The following is an 18,118-nucleotide window of genomic DNA, read 5'->3' on the forward strand; positions in this document are numbered from 1 at the left end:
ATTTAGAGTGTTTGGAGGAAAAGTTTAATACGTACAGTTTTATGAATAAGCTTATAGTTTTTGGCATAAATAAATTTAAGGATAAATTATATTTTGTCGTTTGAATTATATACGATTTTATACTTTACTATTTAATTATGTTTTTTGTGCGTGTGTCTCAATTTACCATCTTAATTTTGTGAAATTTACACTTTGTCATATATAACCAATTTTTTAGTTGATATTAAGGACAAAAAAATGATGTAATAATGTCATTAATTATAGTTTATGAGTGCGGAAAACCTTTCACTATGTTTGTTTTCATTTCTAACTTATTTTCGAGACAAGTCAAAACATACCCAATGTTTGCCATCATTTAAAAACACGTTCTTTATGTGTTTTTAACTGTTTTAGCATAAAAATATATATATATATACACACATATATACATAAATATATATAAAAAAGACATTATTTGACAATGAATAGTAATTTTTGTCTCCAAAAAATACAACATTAAACATATAATACTTATTTTAAATTATCTTCAAAGACATGATTTGACAATGAATAGTAATTTTTGTCTCTCAAAACACAACATTAAATATATAATACTTATTTTAAATTATCTCCAAAAACAAATTCAAACATATATACTATCTCTAACACACACTTGTTTATCTTTGTTTTTCTCTCTCTATTTCCACAGAACACAACAAAACACTTAGAAAACGAATCCAAACATTATGTTTTTTTTTATATATATAATATGATTCAATCAAACCCACAATTGAGGCCCAGTTTTGAAAGGGTCGACACTAACCATCGTGCAGCCGGACTAATCCATTGGGCTTAGGCAGACTAATTGGTTCCTCCATGCGGAGGCCCAATTATAGGTCAGCGAAGAAGAGGTCCAATGATAATAGCACGTCGTCCCATAATGACGTGCGTGATATTAATAGGGATGACATGTCAGACGGGCAGACAAAGATCTTATTTTGAATAACGTAAAGACCTAATTTATTGACTTTGAGTTTGAAAATGAGTTTTAATTTTAAAGATCAAACTAGATTCGAGGTGAGTTTCGGGTATTGTCCAAAATCGAACTTGAATAATGCATACAAATATATTTAATATTTTATTTTTATTATTTATGCAATAAATAATGTTCTTTTTAACAGTATCTTATCAAATATTTATAAGTTTAATATATATTAATTAATTTAAGGACAAAAAAATAATGATATTTTTCAGCGAGACAAAAAATAATTAATTTGGATTTTATGGCGGATATGTCCGAACCTGAGCGGATCATAATTATTAATAACTAATTTATTTTTTGATTTTAGAATTTTGAGTTTTTTATTTGCCCACTTCACTTATTTGAAAAACTATAATTTAAAATTAAGTGGAGATGATACTTGAATTTAAATATTTATTAATATATATTTTTTATTATTGGTGAACTATTGACAGAATTAAAACAGTCTGCTTAATGTCGCTTTTAATGTACTAATAAAGATAAAATATTCAAAGACCAACCTTTTATATGGAATAAATATTTAATGGTTATTACAATTAAATTTACAACAAAACAATTATAAAATATTGCATGAATTGATTCATGAGCAAGCATTAATACTCCCACCTATTTTGATGCTTCATGCGATGAATATAATAATTTGATTTATTATTTTAAATTTGAAAAAAAAAATAATTATAAGTTGACTTAAAAAAAAATAAATTACAGGGATCCCGCAAACAAATTTCTTGGAATATCAACTTATAGTTAAACAAAACTATATTTAAATGTGAATAATAATCTAAAAAAGACCGATATAGTATTTAAAGTAAATTATGAGGGGTTTTATTGAATTTATCATAATTATAAATATCCTCAGTGTTGCTATTGGTGCGAATTGTAAGAAGTCTTGGTCTCGACTCAAGCTGGGGCCTCATTTCATTCTCGTAAGGGGAATGAGTGCACCGAAAAACCGTCGTAAAGTAGTCCCCGCGAAGCTTTCAGGAAGAGGGGTAGTCTTGTGTGTAAGCATAGCATTTCTGGTCGAACCTTATTATTTAAAAAATTTTAAAAAATATTTATTAAACGATCATTAATTTTTTTTAAAGAAAGAGACAAATGTCAAAAAGACCATTTGTAATTTACCCTATTGTTTACTCAACCATGACTTCCTTGCCACACTAGGTATCTATGTTTTTAATATATGCCAAATACAAAGCCTACTTAGTCATAACCCTAATGTTGATGAACGCGCGTGGAGGGGAAAATAATTGGTACCATTTACAAATCGGTTTACCTAATACCGCCCCTGATTATTACCTATAAATGTTTGCCCAATTTTGCGATTGGACAAGTTAAATCTCTACTTGGATTACAAAATGATAACTTCTTCTTTAATTAATAGTGACTTTTCGGATTAAATTACATCAAAAGTATATTTTAATAAGAGTTATGCAATTTGAAGCTTTCACGCCCGCTGCAATGATTTTTTATTTAATTGTCCATTATACTCATTTTTTTTTTAATTTCTTCAAAATGAGGTTGATTTTAAAATTTATCTACAATATGCATTTATATAATTAATTATGAAATTACAACTTTAGATGACAATCAAATTTTCTATAACGGGCAAATTAGGTAATATCACAACGAGGTCGGGCCAAACATGAATTTTTATTAAAACTAAATATTTTATTTGAGATAACTATAAAATAAATTACGTCGAAATTTTTTTAAAAGTATATCTAATTTTACTAACACGTATTTATTTTTGCAAAATTATAAATTCCTCGTTTCAGCCTCAAAACTAGAGCACCCATGAGAATCTTTGCCCACTGCTGGCAAGAATATTCAATTTCAGCCCTCAAATCCTCTTTTCTAAATCTCAATAATCAAAATTTTAGCTGGCTAACATGCTGAAGACCTAATCATCAAAGTGTGAACTGGGAAAGATTCTACTCCCCTCCTCAATTACGCCTCGTCTCCCCCTCTTGCCTTTTTTTTTTTTTTTTATTTTAGTCATCGTATTTATTTTTGCAAAATTATAAATTCCTCGTTTCAGCCTCAAAACTAGAGCACCCATGAGAATCTTTGCCCACTGCTGGCAAGAATATTCAATTTCAGCCCTCAAATCCTCTTTTCTAAATCTCAATAATCAAAATTTTAGCTGGCTAACATGCTGAAGACCTAATCATCAAAGTGTGAACTGGGAAAGATTCTACTCCCCTCCTCAATTACGCCTCGTCTCCCCCTCTTGCCTTTTTTTTTTTTTTTTATCTTAGTCATATCCCAGCGTGCAGAGTATATATGCAAGAGAGAGGCGTCGTCTGTATAACAACTCCCCATCAAAAGTCAATAAAGCCAATCCCATTATTTTGAATAAAATATAGTCTTGCCAACCACTATTTGGTCTGAGCTTTGTGTGTACAATTCAATATTTTACTGGTAACATCACCAAGAATGAAAAAGATGGCTGCTGCTCTCATCATAGTTGCAATCAGCAAAAATAATCATCCATGTAGCTACCTATCAATGGAGAATTGGTCAACTCCAACCGGGTTTCTTCCCTTTTGCTCTTTTTTTGTTCTCTGGTTCAAGCTTTCATACCCCACTTTCTTGGGTTGCAAAAAACAGCGGCTGCAGCTCTTATCTCTTGTGAGTGTGTTTTCTTGTACCTATTATGTTCGAACATGTAGTTATGAAGGTATTTTTATGTGCGAAAAATGACAGCTGTTTGGACCTTTTTATCCTACGTTTTGTTCTATGTCATACATGTTGTGTTGGAAATTACGGGATTTTGTTTGATCTTTCAGTTTTTTGTCTTGAAAAGTCTTTGTCTGCTTGTATTTCTGGTTTACTTCTTTCATCTTTCAAGATGTTTTTACTTTGGTTTAAAACTTGAAAAGTTTTACTTATTTTTCCTTATATTTTTGCTCCTTATTAATTTTTAATTGTGTGGTTATATCATATTGGAGACTGACAGAGTAGTTAATTTTGATCTTTTTTGATAATTATTTCAGGTGGGCCTAAGTATATAGAGATTATTCACAATCTCGGGTAAAATGTCGGTTCTTGGGATGTCCCAGCTAACTTTTGCAGAGCTTAGAATGAGTCTAGTTATGTGTATATGCTGGTATTTCTTGTTTATTTGTGCAGATTGTCAACAAACTGATCCGGCTGAAGGTAGTTGTTATGTCCAACATCTCATTTAGTTACTCCGCAACATGGTGATTTGAAGTTTCATAGTTAAGATTGACTATAACTTTTTGAATGTCCTGTAATCGAGTAAAAGTCTGCGATGCTGTTTCATAGTCATACTAGTTTTCCTTTTCTTTTTATTTTGTTCCTCTCGAAGTCTACGTTTATGAGGGATAAAATTCCATGAAATGAAGATTATTTGTTTCTGAAGTCTACAGAAGTATTTGTTGATAACATTGAACAACTTTTTTCTTTTAGCACACCATATGACAGCTGCTCATACATGCAGGTTCATTATGCCAATTGCTAGAAATTTCTTTAGGTTTGTTAAGGAAAGGTTTCAAAAGATTTGTTTTCTCTTCACGTTTATTGCAGTTCTTCTTCTTCTTTCAGAACATCTAGTGTATATGCAGAAATATTTTGCGTATTACCATTATTATGACAAGCTGTGGGGTGGTACTCTATATTATGTATTTTGCCTCCTTGTAATCTGGCCTAAAAAATGAACCAGCTCACTAATCCTACCAAGAAAAGGCATAAGAACATCCATTTTATGTAAGGTGGATACTGTAAAACAGTGGTTTTTTGATTAAGATTGATAGTTTTGATATAATATCCACGACGCTGTTGGAATTCACATAGGCTGCCATGAGAGTTTGACAGTTCAGTTTATGACTTTATCTAGGTTTTGTTCTTCGGATATGGATACATAGGTTAGCGAGAAAGAGATTCTACAGTTCAACTTAGGCAAAACCCTGCCTCATCCTCTGTATCAGGCCCTTATGAGTCCATATCATATTTAAATGCATAGTTATAAACAACTAAAAGCTTGCTGTGCGGATAGCAGAGATCCATTTTTTCGTATGAATTGGCTATAAACTAGCTTTAAAAATGATGTTCTGATATTGACCTATTCACATTATATGCATCTATATATGTTTACGTCTGATATGTTGTTGCCTGATACCATGGCAGTGTCTCCATTTTGTGTTAATCTTGAATTAATTTGGGAAAAAAAACTTAGGATGATTCGTGTTAAATTATTAAATGCAATCTATACATAGAGAGTCAGTATGTATATTTATCTCCACTTGAAATCATGAGAAACATTTGATGTTGTGTGCAGTTAGTGCATTACGATCCATCAAAAGAAGTTTGGTGGATCCTTATGGAAATCTTGCCCGCTGGAACAAGGGGGATCCATGTGCTTCAAATTGGACGGGGATTATCTGCTATAATACAACACTTGATGATGGTCTCTTTCATGTTAGAGAATTGTATGATTTCAGTCTTTTGCGTCTTTTCTACTTAGTATTAGGTAGTTGTGACTTGCGAAACACGAAAGTTGCCTGCTAAAACTTTTTCTTGATGCTTCCATCCATTTAATGTTTTCACTCATGGAGAATGTGTTTCCATGCATAATGGATGTATAAGGAATGGTGGCACGAGTTGTCCATGAGGAGGAAATAGTTTGTCTAAACCACCTTTCCACCTCCATATCACTTAAAATATTGTCTTAACATGGATTAAATAAAGTTTGTCGTACATTTTCTTGTTTTCATTTCACAGCAAATAGAAGGCAGAATTGCAAGAGAAATGGCTTATTGTTTAACATGGAAATGGTGTGTCATATTTCATTAGAATGAGTTTTGGTGAAAAAGGAGTTGCATCACAGCTATTGGAGAAGAGAAGACAACACATCTAAGCCTCTAAATTTGTAGTAGCTTCTCACTGTCTAGGTTAGACTAACTAGGCTGTGGGCAAAATATTGTGCCCAAAAGGAGCATTTTGTCTCTTAAAGTTCAGAAGATTAACATGGTTTGTGTCCGAAATACTGGGTGGGATTAGCTAAGTAGCCCATCTTTTTATCAGTATGAGGTGCCATTTGCTCATCCATATTTTTTATGTACATCTTGGATTGTGTAACTTGTTTCCATCTTCTTGAATGTATCAGATTATTTAACTTGTATTCCATTTGATGCCTCTGTTTGTTTTGAACAACAGGTTATTACTGAATAGGAATCTGTCCGGCAGTTTATCTCCAGAACTTGGCCGTTTATCTTATTTGAAGATATTGTGAGTAACATATTCATACTCTACTATAATTAAATGCGCTAGGCATGTTTACCTTAATTTATTACTTGTTACCTTGTGGTGGCTTTGCCTCTCCTTTATAATCGATTCCTGTTCATTTGTTGTGGTAGGGACTTTATGTGGAACAACATTACTGGGACCATACCAAAGGAGATAGGCAACATTACAACGTTAGAACTTTTGTGAGTGGAAGCACCTTTTTGTTCTATACTCTTTATTACCATTCTTTATCCAGATATTTTATAGCCTACTTTGTCATAAATGGTTGAAGAAATGGATTTTTGCAAATCCGTGATGGGACACTGATCATATCAGAAGTAATCATTAAAAGATTGTTATCTTTTTCAATACATTTGCATGAATGTTGGATCAATGTTTATTTTTTTTAATCTTTTGTCCATTAGAAAGTGCACATTTTTCTGGACTCCTTACCTGCAGTTTCTTTTCCTTGGTTACAGGCTTCTGAACGGAAATCAACTAACAGGTTCCTTGCCTGATGAGCTTGGTAATCTTTCGAACTTGGACAGGATACAAATTGACCAAAACCATATATCAGGACAACTACCTGTGTCATTTGCGAACTTGAGCAAAGCAAAACACTTGTAAAGATTTTTTCTTTATCTTATTTTATTTTATACATTAAAAACCGACGCGTTTCCTGGCTTTTCCTTTAGTAATCTAATGACTATGTTGTACTCTGACCAGCCACATGAACAATAATTCACTGAGCGGGCAAATACCACCGGAGCTATCTCGACTTCCAATTCTTGTTCATCTGTAAGTTGAAGATTCTTATGTTTAACACTTTCATGGCATTTAGAGCATTGTCGAACTTACTGACTTAATGTTTTTGCAGGTTGCTTGATAATAACAACTTATCAGGATATCTTCCACCAGAACTTTCTGAAATGCCAAATTTATTAATACTGTATGACCTCTTTGTGTCAATATATTTACTTCTTTTGTTGCTTGATGCTACATTATTTCCTTTCTAGTTGTCATGAACTGGCCCGGAATAAACTGCCTAACTAGATTTAGTATCTCTACATTAACAAGATATGTCGGGAAGGGGATATTGGGGTTTCCAGATTGGTTGAGGGAGGAGTTTGGAGCCATTTTTTACTGATGTCAATTAGTTTCTACTAGAACATCAGTTAAGAAGTTTCTCAAAAGGGAGGACTGATGTAAATTACAAAGTAATTGTTAGGAAAACTCTTGCCTCTTGTACTTGCATCTGTTGGCCTAAAGCTTAAAAATGGCCCATTAGATTATGTTTGCCTCATAATAACTCAATGATGATTATTTCTGCAGTAGGTGTTCCTTTCAGTTTTAAGTTTCAAGTCCTACTCTATCAACAGACAGACAAAGCAGAAATACATTATTTGCTGAGACTCAATCTTTCTCTGAACTGAGAATCTATGAGAGACTTGCAAGAATGTCGATTCATAAAATTTTCGTTTCTCCTGGCTCTCAGTTGTCATGTATTTCCTATCTGACCCTTCCAGCCAACTTGTTTTTGAACTGTCTAGACTTTGAAATCTAAAAAGTGACAATAAAACATTTGTATTTCTAGTTTTAAAGGAAATGTGAAGGAAGTATGGGATCTATAAGCTATATTTATAAATTTATTCATATAATTTTATTTGATTTTATTGATACTCTAACAATTTGACAAGTATATAAAAATTTAATAAACTTTGTCATATAAAAATATCTTGGCTTCGTATTAATATCTTGCATGTTCCTTTTTTTTATTTTTCTCTGCTGAATCTTAGATCCAAAATGCATCCTAATTCTGAAATGATCAAAAGACACCTGACTGCTGCATGTACTTCTTCCAATTTCATTATTTCATACTATGAACTGGCAGTTAAACACAGAAATCAACCTGCTTGAAGAAATTCTCATTAGTATATAGAGTAAGGCCTTGTTTCTAGCTGCTTTGTCACAGTAAAATAATTTAGAAGCATGCTCGCCATCAGTTTATTTTAGCTGTCTCTCTCTAGGTATGATGCACTTTCTTTTCAGCCTTACCCCATCCTTGAGAATGTCGTCTGGTGTTAACATTTGAAACACAATCTTTGTCAACTGTCTCTTGCTTCTTTCTATTGGTTTTATATAGAAAAGTCAAAAGTCAGGGATGTTGCAACTCCGTGCCTCTTTCTTATGTTTTCTTTTGTTTGTTTCCAGTCAACTCGACAACAACAACTTTGAAGGGAGTACAATACCATCATCATATGGCAACATGTCTAAACTGTTGAAGTTGTAAGCACCAGTGCAGTCTTGTTATGCTCTATTATATAATTATATCTCTTGTAGTTATGCACGGCACCAACAATTATCACTTCTGCAGATTCCTCCCTTCTTGAGGTCTCTGCACTTGTTCTTCAAATGCCTTTTTTTCTTATAAGAACTTTGACGTTTCAGAACTCGACAAAACATATCGAGAAATGTTCTCCCAGACTAATGGTCTGTTTGTTGGCTGTCAGGAGTCTTAGGAACTGCAGTTTGCAAGGGTCCATTCCTGATTGGAGCAATATGCCAAGTATTGCTTACATGTAAGTGAATATCCAGCAAAGTTCTGTGAGTTGACTTCTAGACTGGAACTTTACTATTATGTTTATAGTGTTAACCTTATCTAATTAGGAATTTTCCTTCTGGTGGGAAGAACCATAATATCGTCATTTTGAGACGTTTTGGTCATTAAGTAGTGCACTAGTATGCCATTTTATTTAGTTATTATTTGCTTCTTTCTTGCAATAATGGGGTGTGATTGCATTTCAGAGATTTGAGCCTAAACCAGCTTAATGGAACTATACCAAGAGGTGCACTTTCGGAAAATATCACGACAATGTAAGCAATCAATTCATGACTTTGTTATATTTCTCTGGAGTTTATCTAAAGAAGATTACTTTGAAAAGGTGTTGATTTTCACTTAAAAAAATTCTCTGTTCTGCAGTGATCTGACGAGAAACAATCTGAATGGTACCCTTCCCGCTAGCTTTTCAAGTCTTCCTCTCTTACAAAAATTGTGAGCAATCATGAATTTTCTGTACATAAGTTCATATCTAGACCCTGATTTTTACTTAACAGAATATAATGAACTAAGCAATTCAATTTTATCCGTTTTCCTTGCAGGTCAGTCGCGAACAATTCTTTGAGTGGTTCTGTTCCTTCCACCATCTGGCAAAATAGGACTCTGAACTCAACTGAGAGACTCATTCTGTAAGCCTTAAAACTGCCAAAAAAAAAAAAAAAAAAGAAAAAGAAAAAAGATGTCTTTCCATTGTCTGTAACTTCTCTTGACAATATATGATTTCTCCCTCGGATCTCTTCCCCCTCCTACTAGAGTCTGAAAGTTTGAGATCTAACTCGGATAACTGAGCCTTATTTTTTTTAATATTTATTTGCAGTTTTATGGACTTTGCAGGGATTTTGGGTTCAATATGTTTTCAAACATTTCTGGCATCCTTCTCGCTCCTCCTAATGTCACCATTGGGTTCGTCATGTTATAAATGTTTTTTCTGTAAAAATTTCCCTTTCCTAAATTGGTCACTTTCCTCAGTTAACACACTTTTGCCCCCCACCCCAAAATTATCTGTATAAATTATTTCAGGCTTCAAGGAAATCCCGTATGCTCAGCTAGCAATCTAATTCAGTTCTGTGGACCTCATGAAGAAGATTTCAGCAATACCTTAAATGTTACAGATCTCAATAAGTGTCCTCCCCAATCATGTCCACCTCCTTTTCAATATGCCCCTCCATCTCCTGTTATAAGCTGCTTTTGTGCTGTTCCACTGCTTGTTGGATATCGGTTGAAAAGTCCTGGATTCTCAGATTTTCTTCCATATGTCAATTCTTTCAAAGAGTACCTAAGTTCTGGTCTGGAATTGAATGTCTCTCAGCTGGACATTGATTCAGTGGCTTGGCAGAAGGGACCTCGTCTTAGAATGTACCTCAAGATTTTTCCAGCCTATGTCAATGATAGTATTCGGTTATTTAACAAGAGTGAGGTCATCTGGATTCAAGAAATGTTTAGTGGATGGAGGATTCCTGACAGTGAAGTCTTTGGACCTTACGAATTTCTCAATTTCACACTTCTGGATCCTTATAAAGATGGTATGCTGCTGTGCAGGATTTACTCGTACCAAAATCAGTCCCTAGCTAAAATTGCCTTATCTTGATTTTGATTGTGTGAAAATTCCAATATTATTTTCCCATGTTATAGGATTGATTTTCTTCTTTTTAATGGGAGATGCGTTCTTGGTGCATATATGTTAAAGAAAGCAAGCAAATTAAATGCCATCATTTCACTCACAAATGGTAGCTTTCTTCATGAGGTATTGCTTAAAGTGTTTGAAGCTTGGAAAAATTGGTGAGGATGATATCGGTGTGGTGTGTGTCTTAAAGAACAGAAAGTTCTTTATTTTTCTATTTCTTACGTAAACAGATCAAGCCTGCATAACTTTTGAATGTCTATAATTGCATATAAAAGATCCAACTTTCTCATATGCTCGAGGATTGATACATCCCGTTTCATTTTTGGTTAACTTGTGAGGTTATTCTTTTGTGGTTGCAGTGGAAAATTTGTCAGCTTGTTTCTTTGCTTTTCCTTTACAGCGGATCTAAGTACTACCTTGACACAATAACTATAGTTGAGCACCTTTCTTCTATTGAAAAACTAAGGCCATTTTGCAAAAACATATTACTCTGCTTGTGTGGTTTAAATAGACTAAGATCCTTGTTACCTCCATATTCTTTGTATGGAGCAGCGTTTAATTCTTAGTTATATTGCAGAATTTCCTCCTCCTTCATCGTCTGGCTTAAGCAAGGGAGCTCTGGCAGGTGTTATACTGGGGACAATAGCTGGATCAGTCACTCTATCTGCATTTGTTTCACTTCTTATCTTGAGACGGCACATCCGGAAACACCATACATCTTCAAAAAGACGTCAATGTCAGTACCATATAATTTTTTGTTTGGGCTATACAAATAGTTCTTATCGTGACATAGCTTCCTTAATCTAGGAGAAAATCTTCAATGAGAAATGCACCAAAGATCTGACAACATATGGCAAAAACTATTATGGTGTTCGATCCTTGGGGGGGACTTATATGCTGGTTTAGATTTATGCTGTTTTCTCCATCACATGATTAAGCTATAACCACTAATGTTACCACATATAGTGGAGATAAAATCAGATTTTTAAAGTCACACAGCCAGCAAGCTATTTCACTTGTTAATTGATTCCTGGCAAACTTTATGAAATTCAAAAACTGGAACTGCATGCATGCCTACTTTGATCCATGATAAGACATGGTCTGGTTTTTTCCTCTGGAATTCTCAAATTATCGACTCTATGGTGGTTCCAATTTTGGAGCTGAGTCCATAATATTAGTATCATACTCGAAATACACTTGTGTTAGTTACCTTCATTTGATTATTTGAAATGTAATTTACATTTTGTTTCAGCATCAAGGATCTCAGTGAAAATTGACGGGGTCAAAGATTTCACTTATGGTGAAATGGCACTGGCCACAAATGATTTTAATAACTCAACAGTGGTTGGGCAAGGAGGTTACGGGAAGGTACATAGAGGTGTTCTTGCTGATGGAACCATTGTGGCCGTCAAACGTGCTCAGGAGGGATCATTGCAGGGTGAAAAGGAGTTTCTTACGGAAATAGAAATATTATCGAGGTTGCATCATAGAAACCTGGTGTCGTTGGTTGGATACTGTGATGAAGAAGGTGAACAGGTATTCCTGCTTGAATATGTAAAATTGCCAACAATTGAGTCTGACAAAAAAAAAGAAATAGGTCACACCCAGTATAATGTCAAACTTGGAGTTCAAATAATCCGCAAAGAGTTTCTTCAGTTGTGAATAGCTAAACATGTCATTATAGGTCTATTTGGGCATGCATAGGCCTTTGGATGGATCCTTCGCCCACGTCATGATTGACCTTTCTGCTACAAAGTATGCGAGTTGCTTTTTCCAAGCAAAATGTAAATGTAATCCAATAGTCGCAGGGAAGCTAAAACCTTAATATGCCAATGTAATATTGATTACTGGGCATGGTGTTGCTAGAAAGAATATGGATGAACTAGAACTGCTAAAAGTTCCATATGCTACATCTTCCTACGAGTAGCGATCTGACTGTAAAACTTGTGACGAGAAAGAATTAGAGGAGATAATAGCATTAATTATTATTGGTTTTAAACTGTATTAGTTTCCAGATATACTATAGTTATCTTTCATTGTTTGGCAACTTGCTATTCTGACCATACATGGAAGTTGCAACTTGCTATAACAAATCATTCTTTTCATAATGCAGATGCTGATTTATGAATTCATGCCAAATGGTACCTTGAGGGATCATCTATCAGGTAATTTCTTTTGAAAGCATCCTTTTGACTAGCAAAATTATGCGTGTTGCGAGTATTGCAAGTATTTCGGAAACATGAGATTGTATCAAATATAAATCCAATAAATCAAGAAATATTTTAAATGATGTTATAAGAAATTGGATAAATAACAACTAAATATATTAGCACTATTTGAAAATCCTTTTAGTTAGTAAAATATTTATATATATTCTTAAAGATATTCTATTCTTTTGATATATACATGAGTAAGTTACAAAACTTTGTCAAAAATATAACTGTAGGCTTACACATTCAAAAAATTATATAGCTACATTAATTTTAAAATAGCACATGTATGTATGCACACAAATATATTACACATGCATATAAGTTTGTGCCCCATGTATATTTACTTTAGAATTACTCTTGATTGTACGTATCAATTTTTCTTTACTAGTTAACTATTAATTAATATTTTTTTATCCTTCTTAGACATATCCATTGTATGTTTGTAATTTCTTACTCAAGAAAGGTTGATAATTTTAATTTTTTTCATTAATAGTTTGAATAGAACAAATCTTCTTCCATTTGTTTTCGAGGATATAGATTTATATGCATATAAAATGTTATTGCATTCTTGTACTTTTGAAGATAATATTTTGTTTTTAAGATCATTTACTTAACCTATATGGATGTCCACTACTATGTTCATTTTCTTTTCTTTATTGAACATAAAAGCACATCTGATTAAATTTTTATTTTTCCATCTTTTTTGTACATTCATATTTCTTTTTCCCCCTAGAAGTATTATGAGAAAATGAGAGCAAATATGAGTATCCTTATATAGGTTGATAATTATAGTTAAAAACTCCCTGAATGTAATTTCTACATGGTAAAACTATTTTTCTGAGCACGTTCAAAGATTTTAGTAATGTTGAGATCTTCTAAAATATAAGTTAAGAAGTCCTTACTCTTTTAAAGCAGTTTATAAGCTCTTAATATCTTGTTTTGAATCCTATAAGCTCATTCTTTAAAAAAAAATTTATGAAACATTTACAATATCTTATAAAATATTTCAAAAAACTTATAAACTCAACTAGTCACCCTCTTACTCTAGCATTGGTACCATAATGAATGACCATCTCATTTAAAAAGTTTTTGTTGAGAATCATGAATTGATTCTCCAAATAGCTGTAAAATCACAACAAAATCTTAGTGATTCTTGTGATATCTAGATGATTTGATTTTGGAGATATTTTCTTATTTCTATGTTATACACATGTAATTCATCTAGATAAATAGGTGGAGGTTATATCATCAAGCTAAGAGAGAATAATATGACTTAGCCATTTGGGCATTTGTCTCGTGGACGTAGGTCATATGACTGAACCACGTAAATGTTCATCTTTTTTTTCTCTCTTCACTTATTTAAAACTCTGACATGGTATCAGAGCGGGTTTTTCAAAAAAAAAAAAAAAGAAGAATAGAGAAAAAAGAGCTTCTTGAAACCCTAGCGTGCCGCATGCTGCTGTTGCCCTACCTGCACGCTGCCTTTTGAAACCCTAGAGCGCCGTCGCTTGAAACCCTAATTTGTGTTACACCTAATTTGTATGACTTGGAGAACAGAAGTCAAAACTTTTCTTTTAGTGTGACGCCGAGGAAGGTCACCGGAGGTAAAGGAGTCGTCATGCCATGCCTACACATCCACAGTAGCATAAATAGAGACATCATGTGGGACAGCGAGTTTTAAGTGCAAAACAGAGAAACAGACAAATTAGGTGTAGAACTCCCGCAGTAAAGGCTTGATGGAGCCAGTGTTGCCTACATAGCACAAGCAGTGTTGGTGCAACAACTAGGGTTCTAGGCGTCAATGTGCAGCTAGGTTTTCAGCAATTTTTCTTTTAACTGCTCTGCTACCATGTTAGATTTCTATAGATAAGTGAAGAGAGAAATAGAGGACCAACATTTACGTGGTTCGGTTATATGACGTCGACGAGACAAATGCCCAAAGGGCTAAACTCATATTATTCTCTCTTACTTTGCTGATATAACATCCACCTATTTATATAGGTGAATTACATGTGTATGTCATAAAAATAAGGAAATATCTCCAAAATCAAATTATATAGATATCATAAAAATCACTAAGATTTTGTTGTGATTTTACAGTAGAATCAATTCATGATTCTCATAAATTTTATTATTAAGGTTAGTCAATATTCCTGACAATTTGATATTGGATGCTTGATCAGGTTAGTCTATGTATACCATGTAATAAAGGAAAGTTTCACAAGGATGCTGCTTATCTAATAGCCACTGTCTAGAAGTAGAAGATCATATTCCCATTTTACCTTCTAAAGGGATGTGTCTTTAAAGGAAAAGAATCTAGGATCTTTTCCCATGACCATGTTAACCAATGAGTCTGCTCATCATAAGTTCCATTACCACAATAGCCTAACTATAAATGTAGCACTACCATAACCTGATTAATCATCTCAGCTGTTCATCAATGAAAGATGGTATTATGAATGTTAGATTAGTATTGATTATTTTCAAGGACTTTCTGTGGCTCTTTTCTCCCTCTCTCCATCTATCTCTTCTCGTCTCCTTTTTTTGTCCCTACTTGTGTTGGTCCTTTATTCTTCCCTTGTCCTCGGGAAAGTCGATCTCTGTGAGGGGAGGGGAAGGGTGAAGAACAGAAATTTATCACGACACATTGATTCATCAACTTGCTTTGCTATGTTTATATTCTAATGTTCATAGTATTACAGGTAAGTCTAAAGTGCTGTTGACTTTTGCCATGAGGGTAAAAATTGCATTGGGTTCAGCCAGAGGCATCCTTTACCTTCATACTGAAGCCAATCCTCCAATATTTCATCGGGATATCAAGGCAACCAACATATTGCTTGACTCCAAATTTACCGCCAAGGTTGCTGATTTTGGACTATCACGGCTAGCTCCGGTTCCGGAGCTTGAAGGAGACATCCCTTCTCATGTATCTACAGTAGTCAAAGGAACACCGGTGAGCATGATAATAAGTTCAAGCTCAAATATTTTGATGGAAATCATTATTCAGTTCTTAATATTGTTATTATGTTTTTAAGAATATTAAGTTTATGTAAAATGGTATTAAATATAAAATCCAACAAAATAAAATTAAATGTCTTCTTAGTATCTTGTCATAAAGTACAACAGTCATGTACAGTAATGCAAATTCTCTACACTATATATTACTTTTTCGAATTGCATATTGTAATGTATATTAGAATACTATTTTTAATTTTGTATGAAAGTAATTTTTTGAATTTATAGCAACACAGTATTCAGTATCTTAATCATATGTATAAAACCTAAATTGATTGATTATCCTTAATAGCATGATTATGATTAAAATTTGTATGATTTTTTGTCTTTCATTTTTTAATTTGTTTTATTGTTAACATATAACATACTATTTTGCTATCTCTTCGACTACAATATAATAACATTACGATTTTTTTATTGCATGAGTGACTTTAAAATGTATGGAAAGGAAGTTTTTTGCTTTTGTCTCCCCTACGATATAAAATGAGTATTCCATATAGTAAATTTACAAGTCTAACTTTATGTTTTTCTTATAGTAAGTTTTTGTGTTTGTCTATCAAATTACCGAATACCAGTAAATTACTGCATTTCATTAAATATAATATTATCGAATTTTAGATATTAGCAATGTTAATTACATCATTACCCTTAAGATTATGTAATCAATTATAATTTAGTCTAACAAAAATTTCCAAAAAATATTCATACTGGAGTGGAATAAGATTAATCCAATTTTCTTCATCCTTTATGTTGCTAAAAATTGATAGTACCTAATCCCTGCAGGGATACCTTGATCCAGAGTATTTCCTAACTCATAAGCTGACGGACAAAAGCGATGTATATAGCCTTGGAGTTGTATTCCTGGAGATGTTGACTGGAATGCATCCAATTTCACACGGCAAAAACATTGTTCGGGAGGTACTCTATACAGATTGTTCTTAGTTTGAGGCATAGAATTTAGAGGTCATGTCTTTGAGGCTCTGCATTGAATACTCACAATGAAAAATTGAAGTATGCTAATTGGATGCTGAGTTTTAGAAAAGAGTTGATAAAGTAAAATCTGTGGAACTTTTTGTTGTTGCCCCTAAAATTACTTGTCAGCAAGTAGTACTAAAATTTACTGCTCTAAATTATAGGTAATTTTTTGGAATAAATTTTCAATGTTAGGAAATAGAGTCTCTTTCTGCATGAGAGCTTTCATTTTGGGACTGGGGAAATGGTAACCTGAAGCCAAGTTTCTTGACAGGTCACTTTATGCATGCTAGAAACAGAAAAATAGAAAAAGAAAAGGTGACTTGTTTGTGCAGTTGTTTTTGATGTTGGTTAATCTGCATCAGGTTAACAATGCATATCGTTCGGGTATGATATTCTCTATCATTGATGAGCACATGGGGTCTTATCCTTCCGAATGTGTGGAGAAATTCGTAAATCTGGCTCTGAAGTGCTGCCAAGAAGAGACAGATGGCCGACCTTCAATGGCGGAAGTAGTTAGAGAACTTGAAAGCATATGGCTTATGATGCCAGAATCCGACACGAACTTATCAGAATCCATGGCCACTGATCCCACGAAAGCTGTGACTCCACCATCTTCATCCTCATCCCTGAGAAATCCTTATGTTTCACAAGATGTCTCTGGCAGTGATCTCGTCAGTGGAGTCATTCCCACCATTGCACCGAGATGATGGTATCATTTGGTTTTTCATTTTCGGTTCCTTGGTGTTGCCATTGATAGGATTTTGACAAAGTTTTGTACAGTCATTATTTTAATCACAGTTGCACATTGTCAGCAGTTTTAGTTTCACTACAGGATGGCCATTGCTGTATTTCTTTATTTTATTCTGCTTCTTTAGCTTGAAAAGTTCTTGCTCAAACTAGGTCGCCAAATTCATTCCGTTCACAAGCATAATTCACTTGCCATGTGTCAGTTTGGATTCCATCGAACCTGTTCTGTTAGATAGAATATAATCATTAGGACTGCAAGCATCACAATTATGCAATAGTGTTATTGTCTTCATTTCTATGCCAAATCTAATGAAGAGATACAGTGATTGATGTACTGTGACGTCCGTAGAATTTTGTATATAATTGGGAGACTAATTGGTAATTATTAGAAATTTAGATGTAATTAGTAAATAAAATTATAGATTGAATTTGGGATATAATAAAACTTGAACGGATTAAATTGGAGTTCGTTATAATATTTAGGGCAAATTATATTAATTAGAAAATTAGAAAGGACGTAATGGGTACTTTGAGAAAAGTTTAATTAAATATATAAAATAATAATATTATATATATAAATAATATATAGTAGAATTGAGGGGAGAGAGAGAGAGTGTAGAATGAATGAGGCGGTGGGCCTCTCTTCCATATTAATA

At 33.4% G+C, this 18,118-nt stretch overlaps 1 protein-coding gene across 3 annotated transcripts; it reads left to right on the forward strand.

Annotated features, from left to right (window-relative positions):
• Positions 3,131-17,555, forward strand: LOC105170475 (probable LRR receptor-like serine/threonine-protein kinase At1g06840). Of its 3 annotated transcripts, none has more exons than XM_011091242.2 (21): positions 3,131-3,655; positions 4,021-4,183; positions 5,325-5,475; positions 6,203-6,274; positions 6,403-6,474; positions 6,751-6,894; positions 6,998-7,069; positions 7,149-7,220; positions 8,483-8,557; positions 8,782-8,850; positions 9,077-9,145; positions 9,252-9,323; positions 9,431-9,517; positions 9,723-9,791; positions 9,909-10,411; positions 11,090-11,248; positions 11,765-12,048; positions 12,626-12,677; positions 15,428-15,678; positions 16,524-16,658; positions 17,078-17,555. In XM_011091242.2, the coding sequence occupies exons 2-21, from the start codon at positions 4,063-4,065 to the stop codon at positions 17,420-17,422; spliced, it is 2,874 nt and encodes a 957-aa protein (XP_011089544.1). In that variant the 5' UTR covers positions 3,131-3,655; positions 4,021-4,062; the 3' UTR covers positions 17,423-17,555. The 3 variants fall into 3 exon arrangements, with proteins under 3 accessions (XP_011089544.1, XP_020552475.1, XP_020552474.1); XM_020696816.1 differs by having other exon boundaries at positions 3,136-3,655; positions 4,021-4,057; XM_020696815.1 differs by lacking the exon at positions 3,131-3,655 and having other exon boundaries at positions 4,154-4,245.

This window comes from Sesamum indicum, linkage group LG9 (genome assembly GCF_000512975.1).
Source record: "Sesamum indicum cultivar Zhongzhi No. 13 linkage group LG9, S_indicum_v1.0, whole genome shotgun sequence".
Classification (NCBI taxonomy): Eukaryota; Viridiplantae; Streptophyta; class Magnoliopsida; order Lamiales; family Pedaliaceae; genus Sesamum; species Sesamum indicum.

Excerpts from the sequence above, each read along its gene's own strand:
- LOC105170475 (XM_011091242.2), top strand. The coding sequence starts at position 4,063 with ATGTCGGTTCTTGGGATGTCCCAGCTAACTTTTGCAGAGCTTAGAATG. Across the intron at positions 12,678-15,427 it reads CTTGAGGGATCATCTATCAG|GTAAGTCTAAAGTGCTGTTG; the intron begins GTAATTTCTTTT and ends ATAGTATTACAG. Across the intron at positions 16,659-17,077 it reads GCAAAAACATTGTTCGGGAG|GTTAACAATGCATATCGTTC; the intron begins GTACTCTATACA and ends AATCTGCATCAG.